Source organism: Colletotrichum scovillei (assembly GCF_011075155.1).
Source record: "Colletotrichum scovillei strain TJNH1 chromosome Unknown Contig00001, whole genome shotgun sequence".
Classification (NCBI taxonomy): domain Eukaryota; kingdom Fungi; phylum Ascomycota; class Sordariomycetes; order Glomerellales; family Glomerellaceae; genus Colletotrichum; species Colletotrichum scovillei.
The window spans coordinates 1,682,584-1,702,043 of record NW_023336259.1 but is presented as its reverse complement, the minus strand read 5'-3'; the positions used below and the strand labels follow the sequence as shown (position 1 = coordinate 1,702,043).

General features: G+C 55.1%; 7 protein-coding genes across 7 annotated transcripts; 2 read left to right on the top strand and 5 right to left on the bottom strand.

Annotated features, from left to right (window-relative positions):
- Positions 1-1,067: 1,067 nt before the first annotated feature.
- HER10_EVM0009216 (uncharacterized protein) lies at positions 1,068-2,120 on the bottom strand (the record flags this gene model as incomplete). Its single annotated transcript, XM_035478709.1, has 2 exons — positions 1,068-1,133; positions 1,212-2,120. 2 exons carry the CDS (start codon positions 2,118-2,120, stop codon positions 1,068-1,070), a joined length of 975 nt encoding a protein of 324 aa, XP_035338721.1.
- A 3,215-nt stretch (positions 2,121-5,335) lies between these two features.
- HER10_EVM0012868 (HD domain-containing protein) lies at positions 5,336-5,983 on the top strand (the record flags this gene model as incomplete). Its single annotated transcript, XM_035482248.1, has 1 exon — positions 5,336-5,983. The coding sequence occupies one exon, from the start codon at positions 5,336-5,338 to the stop codon at positions 5,981-5,983; it is 648 nt and encodes a 215-aa protein (XP_035339050.1).
- Positions 5,984-6,139: 156 nt separating this feature from the next.
- HER10_EVM0013267 (uncharacterized protein) lies at positions 6,140-6,874 on the bottom strand (the record flags this gene model as incomplete). The annotated part of the gene is made up of 1 exon (XM_035482631.1): positions 6,140-6,874. One exon carries the CDS (start codon positions 6,872-6,874, stop codon positions 6,140-6,142), a length of 735 nt encoding a protein of 244 aa, XP_035339090.1.
- A 1,684-nt stretch (positions 6,875-8,558) lies between these two features.
- On the bottom strand, positions 8,559-9,934 carry HER10_EVM0000571 (fasciclin domain-containing protein; the record flags this gene model as incomplete). The annotated part of the gene is made up of 4 exons (XM_035470346.1): positions 8,559-8,760; positions 8,835-8,981; positions 9,040-9,252; positions 9,306-9,934. 4 exons carry the CDS (start codon positions 9,932-9,934, stop codon positions 8,559-8,561), a joined length of 1,191 nt encoding a protein of 396 aa, XP_035337917.1.
- A 1,947-nt stretch (positions 9,935-11,881) lies between these two features.
- HER10_EVM0003572 (uncharacterized protein) lies at positions 11,882-12,959 on the top strand. The gene has a single exon (XM_035473244.1). It carries the CDS (start codon positions 12,091-12,093, stop codon positions 12,865-12,867), a length of 777 nt encoding a protein of 258 aa, XP_035338195.1. The 5' UTR covers positions 11,882-12,090; the 3' UTR covers positions 12,868-12,959.
- A 124-nt stretch (positions 12,960-13,083) lies between these two features.
- On the bottom strand, positions 13,084-15,168 carry HER10_EVM0004860 (glutathione-dependent formaldehyde-activating enzyme). Its single transcript, XM_035482970.1, has 3 exons — positions 14,004-15,168; positions 13,685-13,893; positions 13,084-13,573 (listed from the first exon to the last, which is right to left on the bottom strand). The coding sequence occupies exons 1-3, from the start codon at positions 14,122-14,124 to the stop codon at positions 13,493-13,495; spliced, it is 411 nt and encodes a 136-aa protein (XP_035338302.1). The 5' UTR covers positions 14,125-15,168; the 3' UTR covers positions 13,084-13,492.
- Positions 15,169-15,712: 544 nt separating this feature from the next.
- Positions 15,713-19,222, bottom strand: HER10_EVM0013002 (uncharacterized protein). The gene is made up of 2 exons (XM_035482375.1): positions 18,297-19,222; positions 15,713-18,185 (listed from the first exon to the last, which is right to left on the bottom strand). Exons 1-2 carry the CDS (start codon positions 18,888-18,890, stop codon positions 16,773-16,775), a joined length of 2,007 nt encoding a protein of 668 aa, XP_035339063.1. The 5' UTR covers positions 18,891-19,222; the 3' UTR covers positions 15,713-16,772.
- Positions 19,223-19,460: the final 238 nt, after the last annotated feature.

Below are 19,460 nucleotides of genomic sequence, written 5' to 3'. Positions count from 1 at the left end.
GGAGGTTGGCTGCTATTCTGGAGCCTCAATTGATATGTCTGGTCTGGGATGAATGTGTCAAGAGTGAGGCTGAAGACGGAGAATCCAGCGTCGTTTGTTGTAGGAGGACGCTTGAGCTAAGCCAGGAGAAGATGAGGGAGGGAGAGCCTGAAAGAGACGTGGAGTCCCCGCACCTATTTCTTTGACATCGCGGGGTTGCAACAGCGACAGACACCCTTGTCCTGACGCTCTAGTGCCCCACTGCCGGGTCCCCCCTTTTCTGACGTTGTTGGATAGTGCTCCCCCCACCGCCTTTCTTCAGGGGATCTTTCTCCCGAGCACCGACCTTTCGGGGCATTTGTGCTGGAGAAGGGGGACGGACCACTTCCGGCGCGGACACCGAAGGCGTCTTGGAATCCGTCCCGGTGTGCCGGCGTAGACATCGCCCACTTGCCAATTTCGGCAATTCAAAGTTTACGACAAACATTTCCGGGAAGACTTTGACTTCGAATACAGATTGATTCATTTACAAGAAATTTAGACTTGCATCATTCATATTTGTTCAAACTTATCTTCAAGGACAGGTACTAGTCACGTTTGTCACACAGCGGGTGCACAGTTGAGGTTGCGTTCGAATGATGAATAGATTCACATCGGCATCTATCCATAGCCGCCTGTGGCGGTAACTTTAACTATCTACATGAATTCGCCTTCATGAAAAAAAGCAGCCATGCCCGGGGGCTTTCCAAAAGCCCAGCCCCCGGCAGCCGCTTGGAAACGGTCTCTTCCCCAGGAGCGGCGGATGCGCTGGCTCCTTTTCCAACCCCTGGAGTCTTGGTCTCTCGCGTTCCTTCCCTATTATGAAAGGGAACGCGAGGATGGCTCCGCTGTTGTCAAGTAAGGAACATGACAAACGAAACGGTTGAGTTTGGTTCACGCGCGCGGCGGCCAAGCACCTCCGTCTACGGGACAGACGGCGGCGGCCACCGCGGCGCGGGGTCGCAGCATCGACCCACTTGGAACGAGGAGGCGGGCGGGCCCGAGACCGGCTCGGGTTCGCAACTGCCTTTCCTCGGTGGATGCAATGATTAGCACGTCGGCGAGCGCGGGGCAATCGCGCGACGAAATGAATGTACGGGCCACGTGGGGGCCTTCTATCTTCGTGTATTTGGTGTTTTTCCTTTCGGTAGTGGTTCCCATCCCAGGGCAGAAACGGAAGCTCTTCACCTGACGACGATGCCGTGGCGGCGGGTGGTGGAGGGAGCGTACTCCTCCTCCTCCTCGGACTCGGAGTCGGAGCAGTCGGAGCTGTCGTCGTAGCCGCAGCGGGCGCCGCCGCAGTCGATCTTGACGCGGTCGCCCTTGCGGGTGATGCCGTAGCGCTCGCAGGTGCAGGTGCTGACGTCGGAGCCGGGGGTGCTGTAGCCGGAGAGCGAGGAGCTGGGGCTGGAGCTGTCGGAGCGGTAGGAGAGGCTGGAGCCGGTGGAGGAGACGGGGGAGCCGGAGGCGGAGAAGTCGGTGACGATGTCCTCCTCGTCGAAGCCGGCGGCGCCGAAGCGGGCGGTGAGCTCCTCAATGGTCTCGTCGTCGCAGTAGTCGCTGTTGAGGATGTGCTGGGTGGCGTGGGGCGACATGGGCTTGGGGGCCTTGATCTGGGAGACGGAGAGGGGGCGACCCTTGGGGATGTCGCGCGACGAGGAGCGGTGGCGGCTTGACTTGGAGTCCTTGTCCTTGGAGGAGTGGCGGGAGCTGCGGGACGAGGAGTGGGAAGAGGACTTTGAGGAAGACTTGGAGGAGCTGGTGCTGCTGGACTTGGAGCTGGACTTGCTGGACGACTTTGAGCCGGCGGGGACGTCGAGGATGTTCAACTCGCGGCCGGTGGTGGGCTCAACGGTGGAGGCGACGCTGGGGTTGTGGGCGACGTGGTAGCCGTCGATGATGTAGTAGTACCAGTAGCGGGAGCCGGCGGAGAGAGTGGAGCCGCCAAACTTGAAGGTGCCCTTCCATGAGCCGGACTTGGAGGAAGTCTTGTCCTTAGAGAGAGGGAGCTGGCCGACGTAGCCGTCCCAGGAGCCGAGCAAGTGGACGGTCTTGACACCGGAGGAAACACGAAGGGAGAAGGAGAGTTGAGTGGACGACATTATTGCGGTATTTGACGTTGAAACGGGTGCTGCGATTAAGTGGTTTTGCTGAATAATGTGCGTTGAGCAAGAAATTCCAGATTTCCGTTACTAGGGGATATGTTGACCGGCAACTTTGGTGGTGATGATTTGCAAAAAATTGGGTATTAGTTTGGAGTGTGAATTAAGATAGAGACCGGCTCTATGGAAAGAAGAAAGAACAAAAAAGGGAGGAGGGGGGAAAACGAAGAACTGGAATTAGTTGTTTGACTGCTTGCTGAAGAGAGAAAGAGGAAAGGGAATCGAAGAGGATGGGATGCTTCCATTATATGGTTTGACAGGCCGTCCTGGGAGGCCCAGGAGAGGCCATGATTGAGGCCAACACCACCACCACATGTCTCCTCCACCTGTCTAGTGTACGCTACCTCTGTGCTCCCGTCACCTTGTTGGTGGTGGTGGGTTGGGATACCTAGACAGCCACTCGAGATGCGGTGCTACTGGCGCCGGTTCATGGCTGGAGCAACGCAACGGGGAACTTGTTGCTCGTCAGCACAAAATGTGGACTGTGGAGCGTGCCGTACACAGTAGCGTGCAAAAAAATCAAGCGTCAGTCGACTGGACGACCCAATGAGAGAAGGGCTGGGGAGGACGAGGCTTGTGGATGGTCGATGCAAGCAACCAATATCACACTGGTGATGAGCTTCGCGGGCAACGTCGAAAGGATCAGCCGGCCGGGGTTCCCCCTCGTCCAAGAATGGACACTCACACACAGCTGTGTACTGTGGTTGGCTGTGTGCCCTCTCTCCAAGGCGTATTGGCAAATAGGAACGAAAGCAGCTTTTCTGTCGATGGGGGGACCATCGTAGCCGTCACCTCTTTCTTGGTGCTCGTTGCCTTAGTGGTGCTACCATAAGATGGCCGCCGGGATGGGCCATGTCTGCACGCTGGGCGGTTAAGCTGCATGGTGAGGGGAGCCTGGGAGAGGTGAGAGTTGAGAGAGAGGGAGGGGTTCTCTGGGCAGCCGTCGGCGAAAATAGAAGAGAAAAGTGGATCTGACCGGAACTAAAGCGCGGTACGTCTCCACATTTCCACGTTCTCTCCGATCTTTGCGTGAGATGTGGAGCCGGTCGTCCTTTTCGGCTTGAATTGGGCGTCTAAATCCCTGCCATCATTGGCCAATAGCCCACGCCCATCGCTCTTCCGTGCCCGGTCGCTTATCACCCCATCACCAAGTTGTTGAAGTGATGTGCTGCAGGTCGAGCCAATCATAACTAAGCGCGGGACGATGCAGGTTTGCGAAAGCATCACCACTCACAAGAAGGCTCCCAGCCCTCCTCAATAACATAGTCAAGAGCTGCCGTCCAGCTGGGATTGGCTCATCCTCGTGCCCGAGAGAGATGAGCAGAAAAGCCACATCTCTCCATTCTCGCACGGTATTCGCCCGTATGCCTATGGCCGCATCAAGCAGACAGTCAACTGGCATACTGCATCATGCAACGAGTCAATATGCATGCCGTCTGCATGTAAATGCGCGAGCTTTTGCTGAGATTGATGTCCTTCCTCATTGGAGTATCCGAATTGTCACTTGACGTCCCGTCCTCTTCCCAGCCGCTCGACCAGGGAAGAACCGAAGATCGCGCGAGTCGGAAGAAAGGGAAGAGCAAACATGATGCCAGAAGCCATGTTCCTGGTTCCCTGAGTGCCTGCCTGGGTGATGTGCAGACTTGTCTGCGTCCTCCGGTTTGCCAGCTGCTTCCCGTACCTGCCTAGACGTCGAACCATGGTAGACTCTCTCGAACTCTGGCGATGCAGAAATTTCGAGCTCAGTTTCCGGCAAAGTCAATAAAGCTAAATGTCTTCGTAAGTGTAAGCCGGGACGATGGTAACCCCCAAAGACAACCCCTACAGACTTGGCCCAAAGGGCTGGAGGAGATCAAACACTACCGAGATCCGGAGCTGGAAAGGGCGCAGAAAACGGGGCAGCATACTCTAAAGTGCGTGCTTCCCTCTGCCTTGTCTGCCGTGACTACAGACTGGCAGCGTGGGCATTGCCCTGGGCGGTCTGGCCCTGTCAGTCGACATGGCCGATCGTGGTGCGGCCCGCCAAGTACAAACTGCCGTTCTCCGCCTTCGGTCGACATCCGCTGCGACTGCGTGACCCTTGAGCCACCCACACCTCGAGAAGATGATGGAGGTGAATTGTAGAAACGGCTTCAGTTTTTCCCCTTCTCATTTCTCACCATCCCTCTTCGGCATAGTATCCAAGGTGCGTCATCCGGCTCCATGCGTCTCTAGTCTCGGCGGGTATGTGAGGTCCATCACACTGATGGACTACAGTCCCCGTTGAACGGACCGGCAAGCCCGCTCGTGGTATTTCCCTCATCGGATCTGGGATCTGGGATGTAGAGATGCCTGCCGTGGTTCTGGAGCGCAACTTTGCGAAAGGCCCATCGAGATTGTCACTCCATCAGATTCATCAGAAAGCGAAGAAAGGGCTGTGACAGGTCGCAAGACGGCGCCTCGTAAGCGGGCTGCGACTCTGGTATATCGGCCTTTTGCTTGATGCCGACAGATGTCTCACAAAGCGACTGCGAGCTTGAAGCGGTCTGACCTCAGAATGGTGAGATCGACGCCGGCCGACAAGCTGGGCGCTCAAGAGTGTTACGTGTGTTGCAGCATTGCAGGTTTGGTCTTTGAAAGTTTTTTCCCGGATGCTTGGCCAACGTCCAAGATCTGTAATGGTGTGCCGTTTGCCTGTGGTCTTTGTTGGTGACGGGAGGACCTGGCGGGAAACAGCGGGATCGCCCGCAAGAGGGATGAGCCATGTGGAGACTGGAAGCAGTGGTGTCCACCTACAGTTAATCTTGATCACGTGATGAGTCACCTGATAGCGCGTTTCGCGTCAACGATCTAGGGTAATTAGGTACCTTATCTACCTTTACTTTGGCGCGTGGTAAAAGTCGCGCACGAAAGTTGCTACGTCGCCGGCCTGAGTCAACGATCCAAGGCAGCAGCCCCTCTTTCATCAACTCAGTCCCTCAATCTAGCTAGACGTCCTCAAGGTGAAGCCTGTTGAAAAGGTCGAGTTACCAATCCATCAGTGAGAAGTCTTGCCGTTGCCATTGATAAACGCCATCGACGAACCAGTCTCCTTCAGTCCTTCAAACATATTCTTTCCCATCTACAGACGTTTAAAGGTCATCGGACTCTCAAGTCAGAGTACCCCGGTTCTCAATATGTCTGAGCCCGCATCACCAACTAACGAGGAGCTCGTCTCCGAGGTGACAAACTACGTCGAGGCCTACATGGCAAAATACGACGCCTCCCACGACTTCAACCACATCAAGCGCGTCGTCTCCCTCGCCCACCGCATCCACGCGCAATCTCCAGCCACAGCCCCGCCTCTAGACAAACACACAATCACCCTCTCCGCCCTCCTCCACGACGTCGGCGACCGCAAGTACCTCCAGCCCGGCGAGGACGCGTCCACCCTCGTCTCCACCCTCCTCCGCTCCCTCGGCGCCAGCCCGGAACTCGCCGCCCGCGTGCAGACGATCTGCCTCGGCGTCAGCTACTCCAGCGAGATCAAGGACCCGGCGCGCGTGCGGGCGCTGATTGCAGAGTACCCGGAGCTCGCCGTCGTGCAGGACGCCGACCGCCTCGACGCCATTGGCGCCGTGGGCATCGGGCGCTGCTTCACGTTTGGCGGCGCAAAGGGCGCGCGGAGCATGGACGACTCCATTGTGCACTTTGAGGAGAAGCTCGTCAGACTGGAGGGGATGATGAAGACGGACGCTGGGAGGGAGATGGCGCGGGAGCGGACCAAGAGGCTTCTTACTTTTATGGAGTGGTGGCAGGATGAGGCGGGTCCTGTCGGTGCCTGAAAGGGGGTGTAGCAGTTCTCTTGAGGATTTGCACGGATACGACTATTTCTTTCGATTCAACTCGATACCCAGCTTTGTTTTTGAATACTACGGTCTATTTTTTAACGCGGACTATTACGATTACTCGAATAAGAATACTACATTCTTCAAATAAGCTCAACGGACCCGTCTCTCCTCCTTGTCACTCAACTCAACTCCCTTCTGCACCACCATACCCCCCCTCTTCCTTTCCTCCTCGACAAGTCTCATCCGCTTCCGAGCCCGCCTGTACCGCCAAGCCCAATCCACCGCCCCGATCAGCGGCAACACCAGCACGTCCATGACCCTGATGGAAGTCCGCAGCGTAAAGTCGTCGTGCACCCGCCGCCGCCCAAACGACGAGCAGAGCGTATTGACCCAATACAGCGCCACCTCCCTCAGCAACTCGCGCCCTTCAAAGCTATATAGGAACGCGAACCCGCTCCCGTCCTGCCACGGCAGCGTCTGCCCCCTCACCCTCTTCTCCACCAGGGAGCTCCAGTCGTCGTCCCGGGCCAGCATGAAGACGGCGACCGCCCCGCGGCGCATGAGCTGCCTATTGGGCCCGTCGCCGCCGTCGAACCAGAGGAGCGTCGCGACCACGCACGCCCAGGGCAGCCGGTCCCGTAGACGGAAGTAGTAGAGAAAGGAGGCGTAGAGGTAGGCGACGCAGCAGGCGCTGGCGAGGACGACGGTGACGTCGAGAGGTCCGCCGCCGCCTGTGGTGGACAACAAGAAGAAGAGGACCATGAGCGGGTAGGTCGCCACGAGGAGACGGAGCTGGTTCGTGACGGAGACCCACCCTTCCCAGGCGATGGCGGCCAGGACCTCCCAGATGATTGCGGGGAGATCGCCGACGGCGCGGAGGAGCATGACCGATACGTGGGTCCCTCCTTTTGGAGGCCGTTGAAGCCCCATCGGTGGTCCGCCCCGTTGTGTCTTTTTTTGCTTGCGGAGCGCGGGGGAAAGAGTTGATATCCTTTTTCGTGTGAGGTTTGTTGGATAGACCGGGGTTTCGATGCGGACTTTTGGAACCGCGGACCGTATGGACTGATTCGAGATGAAGGTGGTAGTCTGAACTTGACTTCTCCAACTTCTCTCTTCCTTTTTTTTCTGCTCGAGGGGAGGGGGAGGAAGGGGGATTACCTTTGGGAAGCTGGCGCGGACTGGAAGGGGAACAGCTCAGCATGAGCAAGAACCCAAGGATTGTGTGTCTTACCTTAGTTCCCTCCCTTAGCTTCAAAGACGGACGGACCCCCCACGCAAACGCACCAAAGGGGCGCCACAAAATATGATCCTAATCTCCAGAAATCAGGACCCAAGCGCATGATAAGGCTGGCTCTGGTACCCGTTTTTTTAATAGTAGAGTGACGTAGACAAAGAGTCAGGATTCTTGAATTTCTCGGTGTGCCAGTGCGGAAGTAAGCGGGCGTTGCCGAGTTATCCATGGACTTGGAAAGGAGCTTTCACATCTCGTGGTGGAACTTTTTATGACAGCTTTAACGCCATCGTTCTGTAAGACGATACAGAATGCTTGAACTCAGCTCCACGATTTGAAACGCGAATGTAAGCAAGAAAGCGGCGGAGAGCGGATCGGCCGGATGAGGAGGGTTGACATGTACAGTAGATCCTTGGGACGAGCTAGTCGGTGAGGATTCCAGAGGGCAGAGGCATCCCGCGTTGCTAAGGTTCTCGCCCTCTTTTTTTCATATGTGAGACAACAATCTTGGCAACCTTCCAGAAAGATCGTATCACGACTGCATCAGAGCACTAGGTGAGATATGATTGACGCTGACGACGGCAGAGCAACGGCTTACGAAAGCGTTACCTGGGTTACTAGACAATTGATATCTGAAGAGTCGTCAAGTTGTAGATCAATCGCAGTTGGGTGCAAGCTTCCTTGGGATGACTTCCCGTTGACATGACCGAACGAGAAAACAATGTACTGCCAAACGGTAGCGGCATCTTGGGCGCATTCCCGAGCAAAGTTGCTGGAGCTGATCAAACCATCTCTTGACGCTGAAAACCCACCGACCTACCCAACAGTACCTGATATGATGATCTCGGACATCAAATACTTGGTGAATAATTTTCTCTTCTGTAGTGCAGTCATCGCCGAAATCATTTCGGCCTCTTGTTCATCTTACAACGTCGCCAAAAGAGAGTAGGCATGCTTTACCCCCATAGGACCACGTATGAAAATACCAAAACACTCAAAAAAGAGTTGAACTGAAGCTGGCAAAAGAGTTCACCCCCTCGGTGCTGAACTGGGGTCTACATCTCTTGGTGCTCATGCTGGGAAATCTAAATTCTGGTGCTCATGCTGGGATTCGAACTCGGGTACTCTCGTATGCGCTGAGCCTGTCGTCGAGTAGGCTGGTTGGCGATTTTAAGTGTTGACCTCAAACCACTCCATCACCCAGCCAGTTTGACCTGCCAAACTAACTTGCTCAAAATTGCATAAACAGGGTCACCCGTACTTCCTACCCTCCTTCCCTTCTAAGTTTTCCCAGCCGGAGAAGGAAACAAGCCCCTTGGTATCCCTGAACATATCATCTTACACAAGTAGCACACCAGCCGCAAGAGCAATGACTGCGGCGGCACGAATGTTTTCTGACATGAGGTTCCCGGCATTCGGGGGCGTGGAGGTTGAAGTAGGGGTAGCCGAGCCCGTTCTCGTTGGTGAGGAAGTCGAGGAGTCCGGCAGGGCATTGGCGGACATTATGCGGTCCAAGATGTGGATGAGTCCGTTGTTGGTCCTGTCACAAGCCATCAGTTTCATTGCCTAGGTATTGTTGCTGGTCAGGTAGTGATTATGCATTGTAGTACTCACAGGACGTTGGGGCTGATGACCTTGGCATCGTTGAACCAAATCTCGTTGTCCTTGATCGTGACACGGACAGTCACGTTGGCCATCGAGGTGAATTCCTGGCCATCCATGAGGAAATCGCTGTAAGCTGCCTGAGGTAGAGTGTGGAAGCTATTTCCTAGGTCAGTCGAACGAGAGCGGGATTCTGAATCCGTGGCTTGCAACTCACAGTAACGCGTTCTTCAGGTCTTCGTTTCCGAGTGAACTCTGGGGACTGCCTGCCTCCTTGAAAGCAGCGGTGTTGGGTCCCAGACAAGTGATGTTGGCAGTATTGTCGAGTTGTCTCCATAGCTTGATCTTGTCCAATGCATCTCCGAGAGCCGATAGTGAGCTTGAGAGCTTCTTGATGGTGGTGGAGCATACTGCCGGGGCTTCTAGAACACTGTGAGGTCATCAGCTTGAGTCCCTTGATGTAGGCGGAGGATATCGACTCACGCATCGACAGCTTGGAAGTATCCGCCATCCCACACCCCATCGATCGATGTGAGCTCGGCAGTCTGACCAAGACCGCCGCGTAGGCTTGCGGTGTGATCATCGGAAGGGGTCCCTTGCCTAACTCTAAATTTGGTGGGATTGATGGTGCTCGGCGACACAAAAAGCACCTGACCCTGTGCGCCTTCGCCGTATTGGTCGATCATGGCAGGGCCAGGTGTCCGAAGGTTGAAGAGCTCATCTCGAAGTTTGGTGGGAACTGTGATACCCCTGGGCGCGCTGAAGTTTGCGGCCGTCAACGGAGCATCCAGAGTGTGGTATCGAAAGACGGTCAAAAGCTGGCTCACGGGAAGCTGCGTGATTTCGCTGACGTTGGACTGTTGAAGAAATTTGGCGAGGGCAACATTGGTCGGGACTAGGAGAGTGACTTTATTCTTCGTCCCAGCGGTTACATTGCTTATGATGCTCGGATAGCTGTTCAGAATTTCGTTGAACGTGGAGAGGTCAGCATAGCTTGTCAGCGCATTGCTGAGACTTTGCTGGGCCTGTCGAGCATGTATAGATGGATCAACAGCCCAAGCCAGCGGCGCCAGACTCACGACAGCGACAGCGAGCTCTTGGACGAAGCGCATATTTGTAGTAGGATCCTGGGATCAGTTTCTGCTTCAGGATAACGTGTAGCTTGCGAGCTTGGAACATCAGATGGCGAGGAGTGCCATATAAGAAGTCGCCCACTTGTTCTTCAGCCGCACAAGCCAGACGAATGGCTGAGCCTAGCTGAAGATAGTGTCCCTCCAGCTTCAGCGGCAGTGCAAGCACGTTGCCTGCATTGTTTCTGCCACAGTCCAAGCCCAGACCAAACCTGGAAGCTGACCGAGAAGCTAGGGCTGCGTCTTACTACACTACGAGACAGATATTGAAGTGGGATAGTGCCGCGAACAAAGACACTCTGGCTTGGGGTGCGAGTCGCAAAGACACGGGTCTCAAGACCAGGCCATACTGTATTGACGGCGGGGCTGTTCCCAGTGGCCACTGGCAGGCTCATGCAGCAATTAGCTATCGGACTCGCATTTTGCACTTTGCTCAGCGATCGAGTCCGGGTTTGAGATCAACTTCGCATTCAAAGTGCTGGATTGTGGCTGAATACCTATGTACGAAGCGGCACTAGAAAACGTAGGGCTGACGGTTGGCGTGGAGAAGCCGATTCTTGCAAGGTGAGAGGCGCGACACGACCTGTAGAGGTCCTCCGTTGTATGTGTTCCCGTACTACAAAGCAAGTTGCCAATTCGCATTCAAAAGAAGCCGAAAACAGCCTGGCCTAGTTCACTCGTCTGCCGTTGAAGGATTTGTCAAAGAGGAGGGAGGTACGTCGTCAAACAGATCAGCGTCTTTGCTGCCACATCTGGGGACCTTGGCAATGAGATACAGGCAAGACCATGCTTACTACAAGCAAGCTTGTTTCACCCCTGCGGCCTTGCCTGCAGGAACAGAGTCGAACGGTGGTTGCCCCGAGCTCTTCGTGGCGGGCACGGGAGGAATTGGACCGAATAATATTAGATCAAGTCGTCCAGTTGATTCCTGCCAAGTTATGGAGGTAGCAACTACCTTAGGTATGGTCAGGTACCTACCTATGTCACGACTGGCCCGACAACAGGAAGGGCAGGAAGGTCCTTAGACTGGCCAGTGGCAGGAACTCATCCAAAGCATTAGTACCTCGCATGGTGGTTCCTAAGCAGTTACCACGAGAGTCCCCGCAAAAGAAAGGACAGGAAGGCGAAGGTCCAACACCAAAGTACGGATACGGATACCTTGCAATGGTGAGGTGCACCCCAGGCGCCTTCGATAAGGTGTTGCTCCCCTGCCAAAGGACAGCTTCTGACTCCACACTTGCGCCCGAGCTTTCCCATCAGTTGAAGGTGTGGACAGTGCCATCCTTGCATCACTAGTCCAATTTCGGCCAGCTGCTCAAGTTGGTCCAACTCGGCGCGAAATCTTGCTCGACCCTGACTGGACAATTTGCAACATGTGTGTGTGTGTCCATAGGAGCGAACGAGGTGTTTAGCTGTGCCGCAATGTTCAATTTCCGCCGGCGTGAGAAACCGTCTGCTCTGGCAACATTCCCCTCTGGCAGACCTTGCCGTTAATGGCGCGTTAGTTGCGGTAATGACGGCAAAATGTCAATCTGCATGCCCCGAGGAAAACAAGGTATACAGAAAGGGTAAGGTCAAACACCAAAGATCCAAACTTTGTATATCCTGTCCACGATACCTTCCCCGTTTGCCCCGGCTCGACGCATGCGCTCTCACGCCTGTTCCTCCCCCCCTGGTGCTTAGGTAGTGTACCTTACCTAGGTAGCCAAGGTCAGGTAGTCGAGGCAAGGTAAGGTACCGTAAGGTAGGCAATTTAGGTAAGGTCAGGTACGAACATCCGGTTTGGCAAATGTGGTAAGGTAGTCACCGCAAGAGGGCACTTGCCGTTGGTTGTGACACAGGCAGCAGCCTACTCATTGGACAATGCCTTTGTCTTCTTCTTCCTTTTCTTCTTAATCCCCTTCTCTCAATTCTCTCCCCGATTCATCTCTTCTTCTCCCATCCAACCATAGTGTACACATCATCAAAGTCTTCCGTAATTGCCTCCACCACTTACACCAATACACCAGCCTCTTTAGTTTGGAATTACCACATCCATTGCCGTTGCATCTATCCTCTTGAAGAATTCCTTCATCATCCAACTCCTTACTGCCACGCCAACTTTGACCGGCTTGTCAAAACACACAAACTACACCAAAATGAGACAGACAACCATCATCGCTGGCCTCGCAGCCATGCTTCCCTCTACCGCCCAAGCTTGGTCTATCCCAGCCCTTCTCGACATCCGCCAGACCACCCGTCCCTACCAAGACGTTGTCTGCAAGCCTCAGACAGGTTCTGGTGCCCAGCTTCCCCCTTGTGTCCAAATTGAGAACATTGAGCTCGCCTGTCAACCCAATGGCACCAACCCTATCGACTATGAGGCACACGCTCAATGCATCTGCGGAGGTAGCTTCTTCGCTGAGAAGTTGGCATGCGAGAGATGCCTCACTATTCACGGTCTCCGCAGCGAGCGAAACCTGGCTTTTTACAGCGGCGTCCTTTCATCTGCCTCCAATGCTCTCTGCACAGGTACTCCCACTGCTGTTTTCGCCAGCATCTACTCCGGCATCGAGGCTGCTGCTACTCCCGTGACGACTGGAGCCACTGCCACAAGCGATCAAGCTCCCAGCAACACGGCCATTTCCCTCTACTATACGGCTAGCGGCCCTCAGGGACCTGGCACCATCACTGGCGCAGCTGCGAGTGCCACTGCTGTTGCTAGCCGCACGACGACGAGCCCTTCTACTGCTGCGACTGGCTCCGCTTCGGGAGCAACTGGTACTTCATCTACCCGTGCTTCAACTGCCACCACCGGTACAGCTTCAGGTGCCGCGGCCACAAGCACAACCGCTGGTAGTGGTGCGATGCCGACTTACGCTGCAGGTGGCCTCTTGATGGGTGCTGCTGGTATCGCAGTTCTCGCAGGACTGTAAGGGAATTTTGGAAAGGCAATATGGCGATCGTCGTGTGCGGGAAAGTCGGGGTTGACGAGATGTCTGGTGGTGGAAGTAATGATAACGCCTGGCATTGTTCACGATTCAAGTATTAATGAGCATTGAATGGATGCACTTTTCCCTTTGCCTTTGAATGAGCCGTGATTGTGATGAGTGACATGATCAAAGATTATTATCCGAGATTCTCAAATGCAACTGGTTTCTGACACTCGGGATGCAGTGATGGCGTTTTTGGACGAGAATCTCACCTGGACGGCGAGGAAGGATCGATTATGTCTTGTAAAGCAATGGCCTCGCATTCAATTTCTAATGAGTCCTTCCAAAATCTTTCGTCCGAGCTAACCTAATAGCTGGGTATACTTGGGTAACGACGGACGTGGGTCAAAAAGAGATCGAGTCGAGCCCGATGCCATCATAACCCTCCAGGTTCTCACGCCAACTCACCACACCCACAAACTCCCCACATCCGACTCGTCCATGCTACTCTTGTCCCCTCCATCGCGCAGCATATAAGTTGGGTCTCAGACCCTTCATCCAAGGACCTAGGGGTATATCCCATCCTGCATGCATCTGCAACTCCATTCGATATCCCATAAGTCTGAATTTACTCGGGCATGTGCTTGAAGGGCTTTGCCAAGTTCTCCTGGCAGAAGGGCAGCTTGCCGACAGTCCAAATCTCGGTGTCCTGGAGATAACGCATTAGTCACGACATTCGCATATGCCATCATCACTTTTCAAAGTCACAGCAATGGAAAAAGTGTTTTTCAATCGGTGTTGGTTTCATGGCCCGACTTACCGGCTTCAAGTTCTTCTTGATCTCGGTATCGAGGGTACCAGCCTTGAGGGCGATGATCTCTGGGGCCGCATCGGGGTCGTGAGCAATTGGCGAGCCACACTCGGAGCAGAAGATGCGGTGGACATCCTTGCCCGATGAGCCCTTGCCCGCCCAGCTCTTTGTAGGCCCGTTGATGGTAAGCTTATCCTTGGGGACCACGGCGACGAGGGCTAATCCAGGGTCAGCAAGGAAGACACGCTCAGATTACAAGCCGAAAGATCGAGCAATCCGATTCTACGCTACGACAAGGCTATGCGGGAAAGCAGCAGAGAATACGTACAGTATGTCGAGCCACTCTGGCGCTGGCAATCGTCGCAGTGATCGTAACCGGTAATGAGAGGGGCGTCGACGTCCACCTTGTAGGTGACGGCCTTGCAGAGGCAGTGTCCCGTAAGAGGCATGTTGGATATATGAAGCAAAGTCGGAGAGGTACGTTGAAAATGGGTTGGAATCCTTCGAGAACAACAACAGATTTGAAGTCGTTGAAAGACAGTGCAGTGCAGCAAAACTTCCAAGCGGACAAACACCAGACGGGAGCAGGCCCTTTTTGTTTCTGTCGATGGAGGGGGCGGGGTATCTGGTGGCGCATCAAGTTTTAGCTGGCGACCTCCGAACACCACTTGAGGCGCTTACATATTTCCGACGACGTCACTTACCCTATCGAGGTACCGAACCTGGATCCAGACCGGATGAGCGGGGAGAGGTGTCCGAAACCGTGGGATGGGAGTTTCCGATGGTGAATTGGCTGCGGCCACGACTCAGGCTACGGTTTTGAGACGTTGAGGAGAGACTTTCCGAAGATTGGCGTTTGTGCTTTTATCTTTGGGAGGAAGAATTGTCGACATCATTCACGAGGGAAAAATAACTTCCTTTTATACATTCGACGAGTCCTCCACAATGGAAAGCTTCGAGAGACCACACCCTTTCGTGGCGGTAGGTCTTGGGCTCCTTCGGAGCCGGGACATCGAACACAACACAACCCAACCCTGGAAACAAGACCTTGGGTGCTTGGACGGCTTTGGGAAGCAGTGAGGAGAAGGGGTCCACCAATTCGAGAAACGTTTCTGTCAGCGCTGCAGGCCACGGCGATCCTGAGCTCCTTGGCGTTTCTGTTCGACCTGCGGCCAGCTCATCCTTGTTGCACCGTATATCAGCAAGAGTCTGGATGACATCCTTGCTCTCGAATTCGCTACATACACGACCAAGTACAGCACAGCACAGCACAACGCGAGATAATACCGGGGCCTAGACAGAATATGTCCACGGGCGAGCGGTTTTCGATCAATCTGTGGCATGACAGGACAATGCTAGTCAGGCGAGCATTGGATGTTGATGTCTCGAACTCGAACAGCTCGACCCCGCGGAGGGGCACGGAAGGGGGGCTCATAGCAGGTGAAGATCAAACCGATGTTCGGTTTTGCGCCAGCCACGGACGGGCGTTCGGGTCCCTTGGAGAAAAGGTCCCTTTCACCATCGCAATTTGTCATTAGAGCACCTTCTCCATGACAAAAGGTACGTCTTTGAGATATTCCTCGTTTGATCGAGGCTGCGGTTTGCTGACAAGATGGGATCAGAGCTTCGAGAAACACTGTACGGTTTTCTCGAACGCAGCCCCCCCAGCCGCCCGCCCTGGACCGGACGATTTGGAATTTTCGATGCGGGACCCGCGTTAGTGCTGCTGCAGCTCGCCGGCACCTTAGCACGACACACCGGATACCTACTCCTCTGCGGCACCTCGAAGACTCTACTTGGTAGGAGTCGAGAGTTCTGTCAGTATGAAGTGTCAAGCGTGTGCACATCGACCCCACTGCCGGGTTGGCATAGGTGCATACGGTATACCTAGGATGCCTACCTATCGGCCCCGTGCCCGAGCGGTTCAACAAGCATTCTTTTGCAAATCATTGCGAATTGAGTAATGGCAACCACCAAATCCAGCGCGAGGCGCCTGTGGGCAACCTATGTTTGGAGAGGTGTGACGTGACCCCGGCCCTCCACTGAGTCCACTCTCAAAGACCTTCCCCTCCACACCAGCTTCTCCCCGGTCCCTCGGAAATCGGGGATCCAAACATGGGCGGGGAAGTGTGCGCCACCTCACAGACAGCGTTTGAATCACAGCTAGGTAGGTATTCCAGATGCCATTGACAAAACGTTGAATCAACGATTGAAACATGAGATGACCTTCTGACAGATTTTTGTTTTCTTCTCTTCCACAAACGCTTCACAATCTAAACATTAGATGGCATGCTGAGTAAGGGTACGAACGTATGCCGCGCGCTCAGTTCGAGCAAGGCGTTCCCTTACTTGGACCATGCAAGCTAACAGACATGAGGTAAGGGAACCCCTCTTCTAGGTAAGGTACCGCATGCAAAGAGATGCAATTCGGCGTCCACTGCCCGCCCGCCCCAACATGGACTAATCAGACTACCTGCCAAATATGCTTTTTTGGTTGGGGAGAACCACGGGAAAGAGAGACGAGTATTTCAAATACCCAGTTGTAACCATTGGAAAGATCCACAGCTCGAGGGATCTGCTTACCAGCATCCATGACAGCGCAGCTCGGTGTGTGGACGTGTGATGTCTCTGTGCATTTGCTGCTCATGATACGCCGGACTACGGCAGGTAAATGATGAAATGTAGGTGAGCTATCAACTTTATCTCTTCGGGCTTATCTGAGACGGAAAAAAAGAGATCTCCCCCAATGACAGCGAGCCACGGAAGACAGCTCGTCGCATATGCGGAACGGGGGAAAACCCAGCCGGGCGATGCAGGTTATGAGCAGCTAACTACCTAGCTGCCTTGTTTGATCATCGACGACATACATTGAAGGCTGAGATGGACTGGTCCAGCCAGAGGGGCATCGTCATCTACCTGGAGCAAGTTTAGAGAGTTGTCTCTCCTGCTTGTTACATCTTAGCTCTTCTCTCCTTCTCTATGGTTTTCTAACAGGCGCGGCTGATTGCGCGTTGTTTCTAGTAGGTAGCAACACAAAACGTGAGCCACATGCATGGCGCTTACTGAGTACTACGGTACTCGTATCAAAATATATCTCTCATAACCTCATGAGCGGAGCGACGGCATACGACAGGACCCAAGCGACGCCCGCGCGCAGGATCAAGTGCTGCAAGTCCAGGAGCTCCACGCTCTCCAGCGCCAGGCGGTCGGCGAGGAACGATCGTAGCACGAGCGACCTGTACGCGCTCCGCGTTTGCCTGTCCGTATGTCCGAGGACGAAGCCGTCCATGGAGGAAATGCGGAAGTCGCGAATATCGACTTTTTGAGCGCCGACGCCGGCGCCGCCGTCCTTGGCTCCCGGGGACTTCGTGGCCGAGGTCAGTGGCCGCTCGATGCGGTCCGGCCTCTGCCGCAGGGCGCGTATGGCTCTAAAGTAGATGTAGTCCATGATGTTTGTCGTCTTTAGTGGCGGCGCGGGCTGTTTGAGGATGAGCTTCGGCAGGACCTCTGGCTGCGAGATCCAGAGCGTGCCGTTGTCCTGGAACTCGCAGCAGATGGCCTCGAGGTCGTGGGCGTAGCGCACGAAGCGGGTGTAGAAGACGGGGGTGAGGACTTTGAGGTCGAGGTGCTCTGCGCGTTTCGGGTTCTTTTGGGCGGCGGGTGAGAGCATCGTCTCTGTCAGGCCTCCTCCTCCTCCTGCTGCTCCTGTGGTGGAGGAGATTCCCGCGGGGATATACGTGACGGCGATCGCGGCCGTGGACTGCGAGACCAGGTGACGGAGGTAGGCCCTAAACACGGGCTCGAGCCGGCTCTCCGTCGCGTCGGCTTTCCGTCCGATGCTCTCTTTCAGGGGTTCCGGGCGGAACCAGACGTGCAGTCCCTTGCGGAGGGAGAGGACGGCGGCTTCTTTGACGATGCGGGGGAAGGTGACGAAGCCTACCCACCACCAGCGGGCGAGGAAGACGAGTTTTTGGAAGGGGGTCATGGTGGCTGGGTCGATGGCCGGGGCGGAGTTGAAGAGGCGGGCGACGATTTTGGGGTGGTGTTTTGAGGAGGAGAGGGTTATTGTGCTGTCGAGGGTATACCCGTAGTCGGTTCCTGCCGCATCGGATGGCGGTGAGAAGAAGTCTGTCGCGGAGAGGGCGTAGGTTCCCTTGCGGGAGTTGAAGGGGGAGACGTGGAAGTCCTTTGGCCAGGTTTTTGTCATCCTGATCTGCTGCGTCTTTTTGGCGGCGGATTCCGCATCTGCGTCTCGTGAGGCCGACTCTGCTGCGATGCCGTCTTGTAATCCACTACCACCGTCATCGAGGCGCTGTTCTGACGGGACGGCGTCCGTGGTGAGAAAGTACATCCTCCGCTCGTCAAAGGTGTTGTTCACCTCGAGCACCATGGCCGTCAGCTGTTTGTCCCTGGAGTAGAGGTACCAAAAGGACACGGGGTTGAAGTGGTATCCCAGGAACCGGGCTGCGGTGACGAGGTATGCGTTGGGATACTGCGCTGGATCCGCGCCCTGTCGTGACTTATGTGAGTCTTGTGTTCATTCTCATGTCACGCACGGGGGATTGCTCAAGTTGAAGTTCGTGGACAATGGTGATCCGTTGAGGAGAGAACCCTTCCTTACCTGTGAAGTGAGATACGCATCAAGCTTCCCCCTCAACCCGAGGTGCCCGTTCCCGCGCTCGAGATAATCCGCCGGATCCACGTGAAACCACGCCCGTCCCACCGTCCGCGGCGCCAGCGAGAACCACGATAGCCAACCCGCCTCGTCGACGTCGCACGAGACCATGCCGGCGTAGTTCCCCCTCCACCCGACGGGGATGCCGACGACGAGGTACGAGTACACAAAGGCGTGTTTCTCGGGGAACGTACGCCTGTGCGTCGTGGTACAGGGGATCAGCAGCGGCTTCACCGGCGTCGTCTTCCACTTTCGCGTTTCCGTTTCCGACGCGGCGGGGGGAGCGTTCAGACCTAGGAGGAAGCGGCATATCTGCAAGAAAACGAAACCTAGGAGGAAGCCTGGGAGGAGGAGGAGTTGGTTGCGGATGAGGTGCGGATCTACGTAGGGTGAGGTTAGGTCTGCGAGGAGGCGCTTGTTGCGGTGGGCTGTGAAGAGGAGGAGGAGGGCCGTGTCGAGGTAGGTCCCGAGGAGGGAGTAGTAGGTGAAGCCTGCTAGGAGGGTTAGGGGTTGGAGGCCCGGTGCGGCGGCGGCGGTCATGATGTGTGATAGGTATGCTTTGTGAATTTTCCGGGCCGGGCCGTTGAGGTGTTTGGAGGGGTTCCCGGGGCCGAGGCCGGTTGTTCACCACGTGTAGAGATCGGCGTCGTTGGACGGATGCCGGCGGCCGGGTTTGGTGGGTTAGTGCCCGGCAGTGTTATGAAGATGAAGTGCTGTATATTATTTTCATTATGAAGAGTTGATGTTGTTTGCAATGTTGTTTCTTTCTAACAGTCGTCTTTCTCCAAGTGATGGATCACGAAAGCTTGGCTATGGCGGTTGCCAGATCGGGTCTTTCGGTGGAGGACGGGGCGGGTTGTGGGCCGATGAGCATGTTCGATGAGATCAAGACTTCTTGGTGAACCCACCTCAACGTGAGGACCTCGTTCCATGAGTGAGCTTAGTCATCAATGTCGAACCAGCTGCAACCAGGTGAAACAGTCATGGCCGACACTTTGTCGACCAGGTAAGTCGGCCATGAGGGCTCTCCAAGGTACAGACATGTCGTATTCATGGCCAACATTGATCCGTAGAAGCCATTGCCCGGAATGCAGTTCGTTTGATCATGAT

What these genes read in the sequence shown, in the direction of transcription:
- HER10_EVM0003572 (XM_035473244.1), top strand. Translation starts at nt 12,091, where the DNA reads ATGAGACAGACAACCATCATCGCTGGCCTCGCAGCCATGCTTCCCTCT.
- HER10_EVM0004860 (XM_035482970.1), bottom strand. Translation starts at nt 14,124, where the DNA reads ATGCCTCTTACGGGACACTGCCTCTGCAAGGCCGTCACCTACAAGGTG. An exon ending in CCAGAGTGGCTCGACATACT is followed by an intron (nt 13,894 to 14,003) that starts GTACGTATTCTC and finishes ACCCTGGATTAG; the next exon opens with CCCTCGTCGCCGTGGTCCCC. An exon ending in TCAAGAAGAACTTGAAGCCG is followed by an intron (nt 13,574 to 13,684) that starts GTAAGTCGGGCC and finishes CGTTATCTCCAG; the next exon opens with GACACCGAGATTTGGACTGT.
- HER10_EVM0013002 (XM_035482375.1), bottom strand. Translation starts at nt 18,890, where the DNA reads ATGACCGCCGCCGCCGCACCGGGCCTCCAACCCCTAACCCTCCTAGCA. An exon ending in ATGCGTATCTCACTTCACAG is followed by an intron (nt 18,186 to 18,296) that starts GTAAGGAAGGGT and finishes AAGTCACGACAG; the next exon opens with GGCGCGGATCCAGCGCAGTA.